Source organism: Electrona antarctica (assembly GCF_951216825.1).
Source record: "Electrona antarctica genome assembly, chromosome: 14".
NCBI lineage: Eukaryota > Metazoa > Chordata > Actinopteri > Myctophiformes > Myctophidae > Electrona > Electrona antarctica.
Genome location: NC_136795.1, coordinates 23,132,972 through 23,150,200, shown reverse-complemented (window position 1 = coordinate 23,150,200; position 17,229 = coordinate 23,132,972). Strand labels below are relative to the sequence as shown.

Sequence of the window (17,229 nt, the reverse complement as noted above, 5' to 3'; positions counted from 1 at the left end):
TATAGCCATCTAACTGTGCGTGCATGCGTGCGTGTGTGCGTGTGTGCGTGCGTGCGTGCGTGCGTGCGTGTAAAATATAGTCTAGTACAGCCGTACACCCTAGTCTAGTAGTCTAGCCTATTCCAGCTGGAGAAACACCACAAAAGGCTTTGGTCAGGCTCTGCCAGTGGACCTAATTAGCCTAAGTCCCCTCACCTGTAGAATTCCCAGCCTCTGCCTCAGCCAATTGATTGCCATGGCAACCCCACACCTGCCTGATTGATTACTTAACCAGTACACTTTTCACAGTCAGTTTTCACTAGACACAGGCAGACAGGCAGATACAGAGATCTCCATATACATTATGAGTCCAATAAGTACAAGTAGTTCTCAAATGTTTTATTTGTAAGCACCCCCTTAACTCTGAGAGGGTACGAATGGAACCAAATGGACGCTTACAGGTGTAAGGGCAAAGCTACTCTACTCCTCGCACGCACGCACGCACGCACGCACGCACGCACGCACGCACGCACGCACACACACACACACGCACACGTTCAAAACTATTGGCCGTGCACACAAACTCATGTAAAATCTATTGCCTGTGTACACAGTGGTTAATTTCAAGTGTGAGGAGCTACAGGGCTGACAAGAGCCTAGTACAGCCTATTAGAGTCCAGTACAGCGTAGTACACCCTAGTCTAGCCTATTCCAGCAGGATCAAGCATAGTATAGCCTAATACAGCCTGTACTAGGCTCTATTAGGCTGTAGGAGACATTACTGTACTATAGCCTATGTAAAACTATTGGCCGTGCACCCAAACTCATGTAAAAACTATGGCCTGTGTACACAGTGGTTCATCTCAAGCGTGAGGGCCTAATGGAGCCTATTATAGTCCAGTACAGCCTAGTAGACCCTATTCTAGCCTTTCCCAACCAGATCCAGCCTAGTATAGCCATCTAACTGTGCGTGCGTGCGTGCGTGCGTGCGTGCGTGCGTGCGTGTAAAATATAGTCTAGTACAGCCGTACACCCTAGTCTAGTAGTCTAGCCTATTCCAGCTGGAGAAACACCACAAAAGGCTTTGGTCAGGCTCTGCCAGTGGACCTAATTAGCTTAAGTCCCCTCACCTGTAGAATTCCCAGCCTCTGCCTCAGCCAATTGATTGCCATGGCAACCCCACCCTGCCTGGTTGATTACTTAACCAGTACACTTTTCACAGTCAGTTTTCACTAGACACAGGCAGACAGGCAGATACAGAGATCTCCATATACATTATGAGTCCAATAAGTACAAGTGGTTCTCAAATGTTTTATTTGTAAGCACCCCCTTAACTCTGAGAGGGTACGAATGGAACCAAATGGACGCTTACAGGTGTAAGGGCAAAGCTACTCTACTCCTCGCACGCACGCACGCACGCACGCACGCACGCACGCACGCACGCACGCACGCACGCACGCACGCACGCACCCACACACACACACACACACGCACACGTTCAAAACTATTGGCCGTGCACACAAACTCATGTAAAATCTATTGCCTGTGTACACAGTGGTTAATTTCAAGTGTGAGGAGCTACAGGGCTGACAAGAGCCTAGTACAGCCTATTAGAGTCCAGTACAGCGTAGTACACCCTAGTCTAGCCTATTCCAGCAGGATCAAGCATAGTATAGCCTAATACAGCCTGTACTAGGCTCTATTAGGCTGTAGGAGACATTACTGTACTATAGCCTATGTAAAACTATTGGCCGTGCACCCAAACTCATGTAAAAACTATGGCCTGTGTACACAGTGGTTCATCTCAAGCGTGAGGACCTACAGGGCTGACAAGAGCCTAGTACAGCCTAATGGAGCCTATTATAGTCCAGTACAGCCTAGTAGACCCTATTCTAGCCTTTCCCAACCAGATCCAGCCTAGTATAGCCATGTAACTGTGCGTGTGTGCGTGCGTGCGTGCGTGCGTGCGTGTAAAATATAGTCTAGTACAGCCGTACACCCTAGTCTAGTAGTCTAGCCTATTCCAGCTGGAGAAACACCACAAAAGGCTTTGGTCAGGCTCTGCCAGTGGACCTAATTAGCTTAAGTCCCCTCACCTGTAGAATTCCCAGCCTCTGCCTCAGCCAATTGATTGCCATGGCAACCCCACCCTGCCTGGTTGATTACTTAACCAGTACACTTTTCACAGTCAGTTTTCACTAGACACAGGCAGACAGGCAGATACAGAGATCTCCATATACATTATGAGTCCAATAAGTACAAGTGGTTCTCAAATGTTTTATTTGTAAGCACCCCCTTAACTCTGAGAGGGTACGAATGTAACCAAATGGACGCTTACAGGTGTAAGGGTCCATTTGGTTCTCGTAAGGGTCCATTTGGCACACACACACACACACACACACACACACACACACACACACACACACACACACACACACACACACACAGTTAATGAAGGATCGTCAAGAGTCTACTAGGGTACTTTACTGCCTCGTACAGCCTAATAGACCCTAGTACAGCCTAGCACAGTCTACTAGAACCGAAAACAGCCTATTAGAGCCTAGTAGTCTAGTACAGCCATGTACACCCACGTCTAGCCTAGTCCAGCCTAGTGGGAGAATAGACTTGGAGAGTGGGGTATTTGTGTCTGTACTAGGCTATACTAGGTTGGATCAGGCTAGAATGGGGTGTACTAGGCTGTGCTAGACTCTAATAGCCTCTATTAGGCTGTACTAGGCTCTTGTCAGCCCTGTATTTCCTCGCACTTGGGAATAACCACTATGTACACGGGCAATCGTTTTTAAAGGAGTTAGTGTGCACGGCCAAAAGTTTTACATGAACATTTCTAGGTATAGTACTTTACTGCCTCATACAGCTTAATAGACCCTAGTACAGCCTAGCACAGTCTACTAGAGCCGAAAACAGCCTATTAAAGCCCAGTAGAGTCTAGTACAGCCATGTACACCCACGTCTAGCCTAGTCCAACCTAGTGGGAGAATAGACTAGGAGAGAGGGGTATTTAGATGGGTATACTAGGATAAACTAGGAGTATATACTAGAATAGGGTGTACTAGGCTGTACTAGGCTCTTGTCAGCCCTGTAGTTCCTCGCACTTGAAATAACCACTGTGTACACGGACAATAGTTTTTACAGGAGTTTGTGTGCATGGCCAATAGTTTTACATGAACATTTCTACGCTATAGTACTGTACTGCGTTGTACAGCCTAATATACCCTAGTACAGCCTAGCACAGTCTACTTGAGCCGAAAACAGCCTATTAGAGGCCAGTAGAGGCTGTAGTAGAGTCTAGTACAGCCATGTACACCCACGTCTAGCCTAGTCCAACCTAGTGGGAGAATAGACTAGGGGAGAGGGGTATTTAGATGGCTATACTAAGATATACTAGGTTGGATCGGGCTGGAAAGGGCTAGAATAGGGTGTACTAGGCTGTACTAGGCTCTTGTCAGCCCTGTAGTTCCTCGCACTTGAAATAACCACTGTGTACACGGACAATAGTTTTTACAGGAGTTTGTGTGCATGGCACACACACACACACACACACACACACACAAACAAACAAACAAACAAACAAACAAACAAACAAACAAACAAACAAACAAACAAACAAACAAACAAACACACACACAGTTAATGAAGGATCGTCAAGGGTCTACTAGGGTACTTTACTGCCTCGTACAGCCTAATAGACCCTAGTACAGCCTAGCACAGTCTACTAGAACCGAAAACAGCCTATTAGAGCCTAGTAGTCTAGTACAGCCATGTACACCCACGTCTAGCCTAGTCCAGCCTAGTGGGAGAATAGACTTGGAGAGTGGGGTATTTGTGTCTGTACTATAGGCTATACTAGGTTGGATCAGGCTAGAATGGGGTGTACTAGGCTGTGCTAGACTCTAATAGCCTCTATTAGGCTGTACTAGGCTCTTGTCAGCCCTGTAGTTCCTCGCACTTGAAATAACCACTGTGTACACGGGCAATAGTTTTTACATGACTTTGTGTGCACGGCCAATAGTTTTACATGAACATTTCTACGCTATAGTACTGTGCCTCGTACAGCTGAATAGACCCTAGTACAGCCTAGCACAGTCTACTAGAGCCGAAAACAGCCTATTAGAGGCCAGTAGAGTCTAGTACAGCCTTGTACACACACGTCCAGCCTAGTGGGAGAATAGACTTGGAGAGGGGGGTATTTTGGTGGCTGTACTAGGCTATACTAGGTTGGATCAGGCTGGAAAAGGCTAGAATGGGGTGTACTAGGCTGTGCTAGACTCTAATAGCCTCTATTAGGCTGTACTAGGCTTTTGTCAGCCCTGTAGTTCCTCGCACTTGGGAATAACCACTGTGTACACAGGCAATAGTTTTTACAGGAGTTTGTGTGCACGGCCAATAGTTTTACATGAACATTTCTAGGCTATAGTACTTTACTGCCTCGTACAGCCTAATAGAGCCTAGTACAGTCTGCTAGAGATGGAAACAGCCTATTGGAGCCCAGTAGAGTCTAGTACAGCCTTGTACACCCACGTTTAGCTTAATCCAGCCTAGTGGGAGAATAGACTAGGAGGGGGGGTATTTAGATGGCTGTACTAGGCTATACTAGGCTACATCAGGCTGGAATAGGCTAGAATAGGGTGTACTAGACTCTTGTCAGCCCTGCAGTTCCTCGCACTTGAAATAACCACTGTGTACACGGGCAATAGTTTTTACAGGAGTTTGTGTGCACGGCCAATAGTTTGACATGAACATTTCTACGCTATAGTACTGTGGCTTGTACAGCATAATAGACCCTAGTACAGCCTAGCACAGTCTACTAGAGCCGAAAACAGCCTATTAGAGGCCAGTAGAGTCTAGTACAGCCTTGTACACACACGTCCTGCCTAGTCCAGCCTAGTGGGAGAATAGACTTGGAGAGGGGGGTATTTTGGTGGCTGTAATAGGCTATACTAGGTTGGATCAGGCTGGAAAAGGCTAGAATGGGGTGTAGTAGGCTGTGCTAGACTCTAATAGCCTCTATTAGGCTGTACTAGGCTCTTGTCAGCCCTGTAGTTCCTCGCACTTGGGAATAACCACTGTGTACACGGGCAATAGTTTTTACAGGAGTTTGTGTGCACGGCCAATAGTTTTACATGAACATTTCTAGGCTATAGTACTTTACTGCCTCGTACACCCTAATAGACCCTAGTACAGCCTAGCACAGTCTACTAGAGCCGGAAAACAGCCTATTAGAGGCCAGTAGAGTCTAGTACAGCCATGTACACCCACGTCTAGCCTAGTCCAGCCTAGTGGGAGAATAGACTTGGAGGGGGGGGGTATTTTGGTGGCTGTACTAGGCTATACTAGGTTGGATCAGGCTGGAAAAGGCTAGAATGGGGTGTACTAGGCTGTGCTAGACTCTAATAGCCTCTATTAGGCTGTACTAGGCTCTTGTCAGCCCTGTAGTTCCTCGCACTTGGGAATAACCACTGTGTACACGGGCAATAGTTTTTACAGGAGTTTGTGTGCACGGCCAATAGTTTTACATGAACATTTCTAGGCTATAGTACTTTACTGCCTCGTACAGCCTAATAGAGCCTAGTACAGTCTGCCAGAGCCGGAAACAGCCTATTGGAGCCCAGTAGAGTCTAGTACAGCCTTGTACACCCACGTTTAGCTTAATCCAGCCTAGTGGGAGAATAGACTAGGAGGGGGGGGGGGGGGGGGTATTTAGATGGCTGTACTAGGCTATACTAGGCTACATCAGGCTGGAATAGGCTAGAATAGGGTGTACTAGACTCTTGTCAGCCCTGCAGTTCCTCGCACTTGAAATAACCACTGTGTACACGGGCAATAGTTTTTACAGGAGTTTGTGTGCACGGCCAATAGTTTTACATGAACATTTCTAGGCTATAGTACTTTACTGCCTCGTACAGCCTAATAGAGCCTAGTACAGTCTGCTAGAGCCGAAAACAGCCTATTGGAGCCCAGTAGAGTCTAGTACAGCCTTGTACACCCAAGTTTAGCTTAGTCCAGCCTAGTGGGAGAATAGACTTGGAGAGAGGGGTATTGAGATGGCTATACTAGGCTATACTAGGTTGGATCGGGCTGGAAAGGGCTAGAATAGGGTGTACTAGGCTGTACTAGACTCTTGTCAGCCCTGTAGTTCCTCGCACTTGAAATAACCACTGTGTACACGGGCAATAGTTTTTACAGGAGTTTGTGTGCACGGCCAATAGTTTTACATGAACATTTCTAGGCTATAGTACTTTACTGCCTCGTACAGCCTAATAGAGCCTAGTACAGTCTGCCAGAGCCGGAAACAGCCTATTGGAGCCCAGTAGAGTCTAGTACAGCCTTGTACACCCACGTTTAGCTTAATCCAGCCTAGTGGGAGAATAGACTAGGAGGGGGGGGGGGGGGGGTATTTAGATGGCTGTACTAGGCTATACTAGGCTACATCAGGCTGGAATAGGCTAGAATAGGGTGTACTAGACTCTTGTCAGCCCTGCAGTTCCTCGCACTTGAAATAACCACTGTGTACACGGGCAATAGTTTTTACAGGAGTTTGTGTGCACGGCCAATAGTTTTACATGAACATTTCTAGGCTATAGTACTTTACTGCCTCGTACAGCCTAATAGAGCCTAGTACAGTCTGCTAGAGCCGAAAACAGCCTATTGGAGCCCAGTAGAGTCTAGTACAGCCTTGTACACCCAAGTTTAGCTTAGTCCAGCCTAGTGGGAGAATAGACTTGGAGAGAGGGGTATTGAGATGGCTATACTAGGCTATACTAGGTTGGATCGGGCTGGAAAGGGCTAGAATAGGGTGTACTAGGCTGTACTAGACTCTTGTCAGCCCTGTAGTTCCTCGCACTTGAAATAACCACTGTGTACACGGGCAATAGTTTTTACAGGAGTTTGTGTGCACGGCCAATAGTTTTACATGAACATTTCTAGGCTATAGTACTTTACTGCCTCGTACAGCCTAATAGACCCTAGTACAGCCTAGCACAGTCTACTAGAGCCGAAAACAGCCTATTAGAGGCCAGTAGGGTCTGGTACAGCCATGTACACCCACGTCTAGCCTAGTCCAGCCTAGTGGGAGAATATACTAGGAGAGGGGGGTATTTTGGTGGCTGTACTAGATTATACTAGGTTGGATCAGGCTGGAAAAGGCTAGAATGGGGTGTACTAGGCTGTGCTAGACTCTAATAGCCTCTATTAGGCTGTACTAGGCTCTTGTCAGCCCTGTAGTTCCTCGCACTTGGGAATAACCACTGTGTACACGGGCAATAGTTTTTACAGGAGTTTGTGTGCACGGCCAATAGTTTTACATGAACATTTCTACGCTATAGTACTTTACTGCCTCGTACAGCCTAATAGAGCCTAGTACAGTCTGCTAGAGCCGGAAACAGCCTATTGGAGCCCAGTAGAGTCTAGTACAGCCTTGTACACCCACGTTTAGCTTAATCCAGCCTAGTGGGAGAATAGACTAGGAGGGGGGGTATTTAGATGGCTGTACTAGGCTATACTAGGCTACATCAGGCTGGAATAGGCTAGAATAGGTTGTACTAGACTCTTGTCAGCCCTGCAGTTCCTCGCACTTGAAATAACCACTGTGTACACGGGCAATAGTTTTTACAGGAGTTTGTGTGCACGGCCAATAGTTTTACATGAACATTTCTAGGATATAGTACTTTACTGCCTCGTACAGCCTAATAGAGCCTAGTACAGTCTGCTAGAGCCGAAAACAGCCTATTGGAGCCCAGTAGAGTCTAGTACAGCCTTGTACACACAAGTTTAGCTTAGTCCAGCCTAGTGGGAGAATAGACTTGGAGAGAGGGGTATTTAGATGGCTGTACTAGGCTATACTAGGTTGGATCGGGCTGGAAAGGGCTAGAATAGGGTGTACTAGGCTGTACTAGACTCTTGTCAGCCCTGTAGTTCCTCGCACTTGAAATAACCACTGTGTACACGGGCAATAGTTTTTACAGGAGTTTGTGTGCACGGCCAATAGTTTTACATGAACATTTCTAGGCTATAGTACTTTACTGCCTCGTACAGCCTAATAGACCCTAGTACAGCCTAGCACAGTCTACTAGAGCCGAAAACAGCCTATTAGAGGCCAGTAGGGTCTGGTACAGCCATGTACACCCACGTCTAGCCTAGTCCAGCCTAGTGGGAGAATAGACTAGGAGGGGGGGTATTTAGATGGCTATACTAAGCTATACTAGGCTGGATCAGGCTGGAATAGGCTAGAATAGGGTGTTCTAGCCTGTACTGGACTCTAATAGACTCTATTAAGCTGTACTATAGGCTCTTGTGAGTCCTGAACCTTTTCGCACTTGGGAATAACCACTGTGTACACAGGCAATAGTTTTTACATGTGTGTGCACGACCAATAGTTTACCAATAGACCAACAAAATATGCTGGACTAGGCTGAACTAGGCTGGACTAGGCTGCTCTGCCTGCGTGCGTGCGTGCGTGCGTGCGTGCGTGCGTGCGTGCGTGCGGGTCCACGGGAGGTCACTATATCAGAAACACTGTTTCCCATAGCATACTGTGGCCCTACAGGACATTACTGTACTATAGTCTATGTAAAACTATTGGCCGTGCACCCAAACTCATGTAAAAACTATGGCCTGTGTACACACTACAGTGGTTCATCTCAAGCGTGAGGACCTACAGGGCTGACAAGAGCCTAGTAGACCCTATTCTAGCCTTTCCCAGGCTGGACTAGGCTGCTCTAGGCTGGACTAGGCTTCTCAAATCTGGACTAGGCTGGACTAGGCTGGTCTAGGCTGGACTAGGCTGCACTAGGCTGGACTAGGCTGTACTAGGGTGGACTAGGCTGTACTAGGCTGGACTAGGCTGGCCTAGGCTGCACTAGGCTGTACACTACAGTGGTTCATCTCAAGCGTGAGGACCTACAGGGCTGACAAGAGCCTAGTAGACCCTATTCTAGCCTTTCCCAGGCTGGACTAGGCTGCTCTAGGCTGGACTAGGCTTCTCAAGTCTGGACTAGGCTGGACTAGGCTGGTCTAGGCTGGACTAGGCTGCACTAGGCTGGACTAGGCTGTACTAGGGTGGACTAGGCTGTACTATGGCCTGTGTACACACTACAGTGGTTCATCTCAAGCGTGAGGACCTACAGGGCTGACAAGAGCCTAGTAGACCCTATTCTAGCCTTTCCCAGGCTGGACTAGGCTGCTCTAGGCTGGACTAGGCTTCTCAAGTCTGGACTAGGCTGGACTAGGCTGGTCTAGGCTGGACTAGGCTGCACTAGGCTGGACTAGGCTGTACTAGGGTGGACTAGGCTGTACTAGGCTGGACTAGGCTGGCCTAGGCTGCACTAGGCTGCACTAGGCTGTACTAGGGTGGACTAGGCTGTACTAAGATGGACTAGGCTGTACTAGGCTGCACTAGGCTGTACTAGGCTGTACTAGGCGGGAGGTCACTATATCAGAAACACTGTTTCCCATAGCATACTGTGGCCCTACAGGACATTACTGTACTATAGTCTATGTAAAACTATTGGCCGTGCACCCAAACTCATGTAAAAACTATGGCCTGTGTACACACTACAGTGGTTCATCTCAAGCGTGAGGACCTACAGGGCTGACAAGAGCCTAGTAGACCCTATTCTAGCCTTTCCCAGGCTGGACTAGGCTGCTCTAGGCTGGACTAGGCTTCTCAAGTCTGGACTAGGCTGGACTAGGCTGGTCTAGGCTGGACTAGGCTGCACTAGGCTGGACTAGGGTGGACTAGGCTGTACTAGGCTGGACTAGGCTGGCCTAGACTGCACTAGGCTGCACTAGGCTGTACTAGGGTGGACTAGGCTGTACTAAGATGGACTAGGCTGTACTAGGCTGCACTAGGCTGTACTAGGCTGTACTAGGCTGTACTAGGCTGGACTAGGCTGTACTAGGCTGGACTAGGCTGTACGAGACATTACTGTACTATAGCCTATGTAAAACTATTGGCCGTGCACCCAAACTCATGTAAAAACTATGGCCTGGGTACACAGTGGTTCATCTCAAGCGTGAGGACCTACAGGGTTGACAAGAGCCTAGTACAGCCTAGTAGACCCTATTCTAGCCTTTCCCAGCCAGATCCAGCCTAGTATAGCCATCTAACTGTGCGTGCGTGCGTGCGTGCATGCGTGCGTGCGTGCGTGCGTGCGTGCGTGCGTGCGTGCGTGCGTGCGTGCGTGCGTGCGTGCGTGCGTGCGTGCGTGCGTGCGTGCGTGCGTGCGTGCGTGAGGGTCCACGGGAGGTCACTATACCAGAAACACTGTTTCCCATAGCATACTGTGGACCTACAGGACATTACTGTACTATAGTCTATGTAAAACTATTGGCCGTGCACCCAAACTCATGTAAAAACTATGGCCTTTGTACACACTACAGTGGTTCATCTGAAGCGTGAGGACCTACAGGGCTGACAAGAGCCTAGTAGACCCTATTCTAGCCTTTCCCAGCCAGATCCAGCCTAGTATAGCCATCTAACTGTGCGTGCGTGCGTGCGTGCGTGCGTGCATGCGTGCGTGCGTGCGTGCGTGCGTGCGTGCGTGCGTGAGGGTCCACGGGAGGTCACTATATCAGAAACACTGTTTCCCATAGCATACTGTGGCCCTACAGGACATTACTGTACTATAGTCTATGTAAAACTATTGGCCGTGCACCCAAACTCATGTAAAAACTATGGCCTGTGTACACACTACAGTGGTTCATCTCAAGCGTGAGGACCTACAGGGCTGACAAGAGCCTAGTAGACCCTATTCTAGCCTTTCCCAGCCAGATCCAGGGTCCACGGGAGGTCACTATATCAGAAACACTGTTTCCCATAGCATACTGTGGGAGGTGTACACAGAGCACTGTTCTAATAGTTTTTGCCACCCTGTGGAATTATGCTTGAACTGCAAGATAGGGCCCTAAAAATGTATTAATAATAAACAAAGAGAAACAAATCAGTGTGGGTCATCCGTTGGACTGATGGGCGAACAAGTGGTGTCCACGCGAAGAGTCGGGCCCAGAGGACATGTAGAGTCCCCCCCCTGAATTTTCACGCCCCCATGGGCCGCACGGTGGGGACCGGAAATTTGGCCTGGTGCACTGGCCATAGTCACTATGTTTCATGCACACAAAACTTGATAAATGTAATAATAATAATAATAATAATCACTCTGTCCGTGGACCGTGTCTCATAGGAGGGCTATGGACACTTCAGAAAACCACACAATTTAAAATTTATTTTAAATTTAATTTTTATTAACACGAGAACAATGGCTTCCATTAGACTATAGCATACATGGGCAACTGGCAGCATGGGGGCCACATGTGGCCCCCACCTTCACTTCATGTGGCCCACAGGTTAATATCTGAATATTTATATATTATTTTCTTTCAGCTGTTATAATTCCAAACATGCAAACATGACCCGCTTTAATTACTTCAGTCTATGTTTGTTGCTGAATGGCTAGTGTGTCTTTTTTTATGTCCAATGTATTTGCATTTAAGTTCATAAAGTTAACATCCTATTTGCATAAATGCATTTCAAATTAAATAAACATGTTACCTTTAAGGATTCCAAATAGCAAAAAAGAAAAAGAAGAAAAAAGAAAACAGGATTTCAATTCAAATATGGTAAAAGAAGATCAGCCATTTTTGATAGCCCTCCAGAGTGCGAGTGTGGAACTATAGTGGCCCTCTCCATCATCAAAGTTGCCCACCCCTGGACTATAGCATGCCCAATGAAAACACAGTTTTCAGGGTTTAAAAGAAAAATGGCATAATTCTTTCAATTCATAATCCAATAAAGTATGCTGCAAGACTGGCTCAGATGCAATTTCTCATATTTTACTGACGCGTTTTGGCAACAGCCTTCTTCAGAGCAGATCTTTACATTATAATGTTTTTTTCATAATAATGTTATATTATCATTAAAATCGTAGTGCTTTTTGCTAATTATATCAGAGGCCCACACAATCACGGCCACACCAGTGGGCCCCGATCGGCAGGTTGGGAACCCCTGCCTGCATGTAGTCAGTTTCTCATGGCTGTGTCCTCCGCCTCCATCCATAGCATTGCCGACACCGACCTCTCCAGATACAACCAGTATGCTCTTCTGACCCAGACCGGACTGACTCAAGTGGTGGATCGATTCCCACTGACCGCCAGGTGCAAGATGGAGCTTTACGTGTTCCCCTTTGACACCCAGACGTGCACTATCACCTTCCAGTCCATCTTAAACAGAGGTAGCTTTGGTCCCTCAGAATGTTTATGTGAAACTCCCATTAAAGGTTTAGTTCAGATGTGCGGACTTTAAGCTGTAGGAAATAGCATACTTGCCATTAATATAGTGGTTGCAAATGTAATAATTGATTGGCTGAGTCCTGTGTTGGGAGTTCTGGTCTGCTCATTAAAATGAAATTAATCAAAAAACTAGCATCATTTGTATTGTTGACCTATATTTATAATATAGAATCTGTCACATGAAACATTTTGTTGTGTCCAGTATCACTACACCAGCAGGCAGCAGCACAACAACTAATGACACAGCTTTCCCGTTATAATGGATTAAACTATAGCAGACCTACAAGCTCACAGCATGTCATAGAGCAACAGCAACAACAACACGTTGTGAGTTGTAGGTCGTAGTAGAGTAGTAGAGAGCCCTTTTGAATCCGGTCAATTCAATATATTCTTAAGCGGTTGACTACAAAGTTAAATTGTGATATCATCAAACACAACAATCCCCACGATAAATGCACACATTTAATTCAGTCTTATATCAACTAGAAAGCTGGTCTTTTTTCATTTCAGATCTAGAAATAACTCTGGGGACCTCCTTTGACCAGGACACAATGAAGAAGCACACTGAAAACATATTCACGTCACTAGAAGAATGGGAGATGGTGGACATTAACGGGACTGTGGGGAAGTACAACATAGGGTCATTAGTCTGGGACCAGCTGAAGTATACCGTAAGCCAGTGTTTCTCTTTTTCTTTTTTTCTTTTTCTTTTTCTAAATGGGCCCTACCCCCAATTGCATATGCTTTAGGCCAGGGGTTCTCAACGTTTTTGGCCGGGGACCCCCGGAAATGCTTTGGCAATGTCTCGGGACCCCCGCCCCGCCCCCTCCCGACCCCCAATATAAATTGACTGCTACAATAACCTTAAACCATTTTGGGGCGGGAACCCCTTTTGGTGTTTTAAGCATTGTTATAATTTAGCTATTGAAAAATAGCAGATCTACAAGCTCATAGCGCGCCACCGAGTGGCGCGCTACGAGCTTGTAGGTCTGCTATTTTTGAAAAATCTTTTTTGAAAAATCTTTTTTTTTTTTTTTTTTTTTTTTAAATAATTTGGGGACCCCCTAAAATAATTTGGCGACCCCCCGAGGGGTCGCGACCCACGGGTTGAGAACCCCTGCTTTAGGCCAGTGGTTCCCAAACCTTTTAGCACGAGACACGAAAGAGAAATTAGACGTTTGCCTGGGACCCAAATATAGTGAAAATGTGTCTACTATCTCTCTACTATCAGTCTACTATTTTTGGAGAGTTACACCTGCACACAACCAAGCACGTGTGTGACTTATCTCAACCAAGCACGTAATGACTTATCTCAGTTCTACTGGATCTCTTCTCCACTAGTCACGCCATAACATTTTTGTCTAGTTTTTTATTTGTTGACAAAGCTGTCAATATATTTAGTCACAGTTTTAGTCATCATAGCTTAGTTTTTATTTAGTATTCATCAGTGATAAAAGGTAGTCGACGAACATTTTTCGTCATAGTTTTAGTTGACAAAATGAACACTGGTCACGATTCACCTGCTCTGCATTTGTTTCCTTTAGATCACGCTTAAGCGGAGGCCATTGCTGTACATCATAAACCTGGTGATACCCGTCACCTTTCTGCTGTTCCTGGACCTGGCCACCTTCTTCATCGACGATGCCAGAGGAGAAAAACTGGGCTTCAAAGTCACCATCCTGCTGTCCATCTCTGTCTTTTTGCTGATTCTGAAAGACCTGCTGCCCTCCACAGCCTACCGCCTGCCACTAATAGGTGAGGAGGACACTATTTTTATTTTCACACTATTCATCTGTGGAACTGAGTGAAAATAAATGTAATGACACAACTCCTATACATTTTTCCAAGTGCTTATCAGGGTGTGGGGTACTCCAGTTCAAAATGCAGTTGAGACGAATAACAGTCTAAGTCCACACTAATTATCCTTAATGTATAAATCATAGATACGTGGTCCAGACTCGGGGAGTGGTCAGAATAAATTATGGACTTATAGATTGTTATTCGTCTCAACTGCTCAAATATCATTATTTTGTGTGCGTGCGAGTGTGCGTGTGTGAAGAGAGTGGGTGAAATTGTTTTGTGCATTGTTCCAACTTCTCAATGAACCAGTTATCCAAGTTGCACACGTTAACCATTGTCATAATGTTTGATCAATTCAAGTGCAAATTAAAGTACATAAAAATCATATTATAAAAAGTAAAAACCAAAGTGAGATGTGTGCCTTGTGTATATGGTGAATGCCTGTTATGTGTTTGTCTCTAGCTCTTCATTGCATTGCAGTCTTCATCCTGACGGGTGTGAGCCTGCTGGAGACCATACTGGTCAGCTTCTTGGTCCATATGGACAGTGAGGATGACGAGGATGTTCACCTGTGTACCAAAACCACCTGCCAGGAGGGACAAGATGATGCTAAGATGAAAGGTGAAATGATGCAATGCGATACAGATAAGACAGCTGACAATAATGGCCTAACATTATTAGGGCCTGCCATTAGCACTTCAGGGAGAAAGTCTGGCATACACCTGACCCGGGTGGAAATTCAATGGTGGAGAGAGAAGAGGCAAATCAGGCATGACAACAGGGGGAAACATACTTTACAGGGGAAGATCAGGCAAGTGTAAAGAGGTCAGGCTGCATGTCTCTCCTGCAGTGGCGAGAGTGAAAGCTAATATGATCTGAATACTCATACATTCTTTCATTGGGATAAATTGCTATAGTTGGTGAAACAATAGTGAAACTAAAGGGTTAATTTTCCTGAGGTCACCTTGGAACCCCAGAGGAACACTGTGATTTCCATGTGCCACAATGCTTTTGCGAACTTTGAAAACAGTCTAGAAATTTTTTTTTTTATAATTTCGAGTCAACACAAATCTTCTATTGTATTTGAGACAGAGTCTACGGCCAGATACATTTGGGGTCCTTGACATGATTGTTTTTAAATTACTACTAATTAGGCCTTCTACTATTTTAAAGCTTAGCTTAGCTCATTGTCAAGCTCTTGTCCTGTCCTGTCCATGGTTCTGAATGTGAGGTTAAATGCACTGTCTCTGTCCATGGTTCTGTATGTGGGGTTAAATGCACTGTCTCTGTTCATGGTTCTGAATGTGAGGCGTGAACGGGCATGGCTCATTTTGATCCGGTTAAAAACTACAGAAGGCAAAAACATGGCAGGCTTATAGTACACCCTGATGTAAGCAACACAGCTGCAGCTAATAGATTTAGCAAGCAACTAATACTGCAAGAATACTGTCCGTGTGCCAGCATCGAAAATATTCATCAACAGTACTGAAAAGTGGCCAGTAGCCTACATATAGGTCACATCACAGTGAATTTGTAATACAGTAGCTCCCCTTATGGTTACTCCAGAAATGTGTAATTAAATTAAATATACATTTAATAGACAAATGATTAGTATTATGGATATGAATAAGTAAACACAGTGATATGCACAAACTCACACCTTATGAATACAGAGATTACACACATTTTATCGCTAGACCAAGTGTAGCTATGAAATGGAAAAGTAATTTAACCCCTCTTTCTTGTCCATTGCTAAATACGATGCACAAGTTCTTAGAATCGATACAATCGATTATTTGCAAGTCACACAAGTTGAGTCACACAAGTCGAGTCACACAAGTCGAGGGGGAAAGAAAGTTTAACGTTGTTTAATGCAATCAGATAGGGCTTTTCTGTTTGGATGTATGGGCTGTCAAGGCCAGAAAGTAGGTTTAGGCAAATAATTACGATAACATAACATGTCCTTCTCAGAGCCTGTGCGAGATGCTGAGTGTACCTTGGAGGAGATGGAGTGCCAGCCAAAGGAAAAGGAGCAGCATTGTGTTCTTTGGTTGATGGTGTTGAAGAAATGGTGCTACACTCACCTGAAATCAAGCAAGAAAGCAGGGTTTTATGGGAGAGTAGCCCAAAAAGTTGACTGGTCTTACTTTTGTCTCTATTTCACTGCTGTCGTTGCATTCATGGTCTACATGTTTGAAGAGTGGTTTTGAAAACTACAGTAGGCCTACTGTATACTTAATTGTATGATGAATAACCTAAGTTAAACTGGCCCTACGCATAGGCAAAACAAAAGAAATGCCTATAGGAGGGTGTCTGACACTGAGTCAGTTTTTAAAATGTGATAAATAAAAGGTTAAGAGGCACCTGTATCTCCATGGCTTTTTGGATTTACCCATAGCATTGCGTGCCCATATAGTATATGGCTATTCTTTGACTGATCTCTTGTATGTCAGCATTAAATTATAACACATGCTTTTTACTGTATATACAGTAACTTGATTGCCTGCCCGCTTTGTCACTATGTCACCAGTTTGTTTGTGCTGTAATCAGCTGTTATTAAGGCATCTTTGAAAATGGGAGTTTGCGCTCAATGGTCCTGCCTGGATAAATAAGGGGTTAATACAATGAAAACAAATCAATTAGTTCGTTCAGCAGCTGAACTAACACATTGACATCAATCTATGACAGTTTTCTGGAGAAAACGAAAACGTACAAAAGCCTCCACTGTGCAAAAGCACATTGTACTGTCATTGTCATTGTGCCTGATCTGAAATGGCTATAAGAAGGACAGCCCTGCAACCACTTGGCTCATTTGGACCTCAGCGCACCCTGCACAGCCATGAACACCTGCTTGCTTCTGTTCTCTGTGACACTGCTGCTGCTGCTGGGTAAGTTAACTGTCTTACTTTCTGGTACGAATGTAATAAAATGGACAGGTCCATTCATTTTGGATATATAAGGTGTCCACTCTCAATGGATAAATTCACACGGCCCATGTCAGAACATGAACACTAAACAAAAATACCCTCTCAACAATGTCATGGCGAGGTGTCTGTTCAGCAGCAGGTGGCGCTGTGGAGGAGGAGGACTGCTCCTATAGAAATCTGCTCAAATTCCTCAAACTGGACAAGAAAAATGAAGAACTGG

General features: G+C 45.6%; 1 protein-coding gene across 3 annotated transcripts; it reads left to right on the top strand.

Annotated features, from left to right (window-relative positions):
• Positions 1 to 315: 315 nt before the first annotated feature.
• On the top strand, positions 316 to 16,447 carry LOC306936598 (5-hydroxytryptamine receptor 3C-like). Of its 3 annotated transcripts, none has more exons than XM_079520163.1 (6): positions 316 to 442; positions 12,052 to 12,224; positions 12,793 to 12,953; positions 13,827 to 14,037; positions 14,545 to 14,703; positions 16,054 to 16,447. In XM_079520163.1, the coding sequence occupies exons 1-6, from the start codon at positions 417 to 419 to the stop codon at positions 16,290 to 16,292; spliced, it is 969 nt and encodes a 322-aa protein (XP_079376289.1). In that variant the 5' UTR covers positions 316 to 416; the 3' UTR covers positions 16,293 to 16,447. The 3 variants fall into 3 exon arrangements, with proteins under 3 accessions (XP_079376289.1, XP_079376288.1, XP_079376290.1); XM_079520162.1 differs by lacking the exon at positions 316 to 442 and adding an exon at positions 1,229 to 1,355; XM_079520164.1 differs by lacking the exon at positions 316 to 442 and adding an exon at positions 2,183 to 2,321.
• Positions 16,448 to 17,229: the final 782 nt, after the last annotated feature.

Coding starts and splice junctions, on each gene's coding strand:
- LOC306936598 (XM_079520163.1), top strand. CDS start 417: ATGGAACCAAATGGACGCTTACAGGT. Junction 443..12,051: donor CCAAATGGACGCTTACAGGT/GTAAGGGCAAAG, acceptor CTCCATCCATAG/CATTGCCGACACCGACCTCT. Junction 14,038..14,544: donor CTACCGCCTGCCACTAATAG/GTGAGGAGGACA, acceptor GTTTGTCTCTAG/CTCTTCATTGCATTGCAGTC.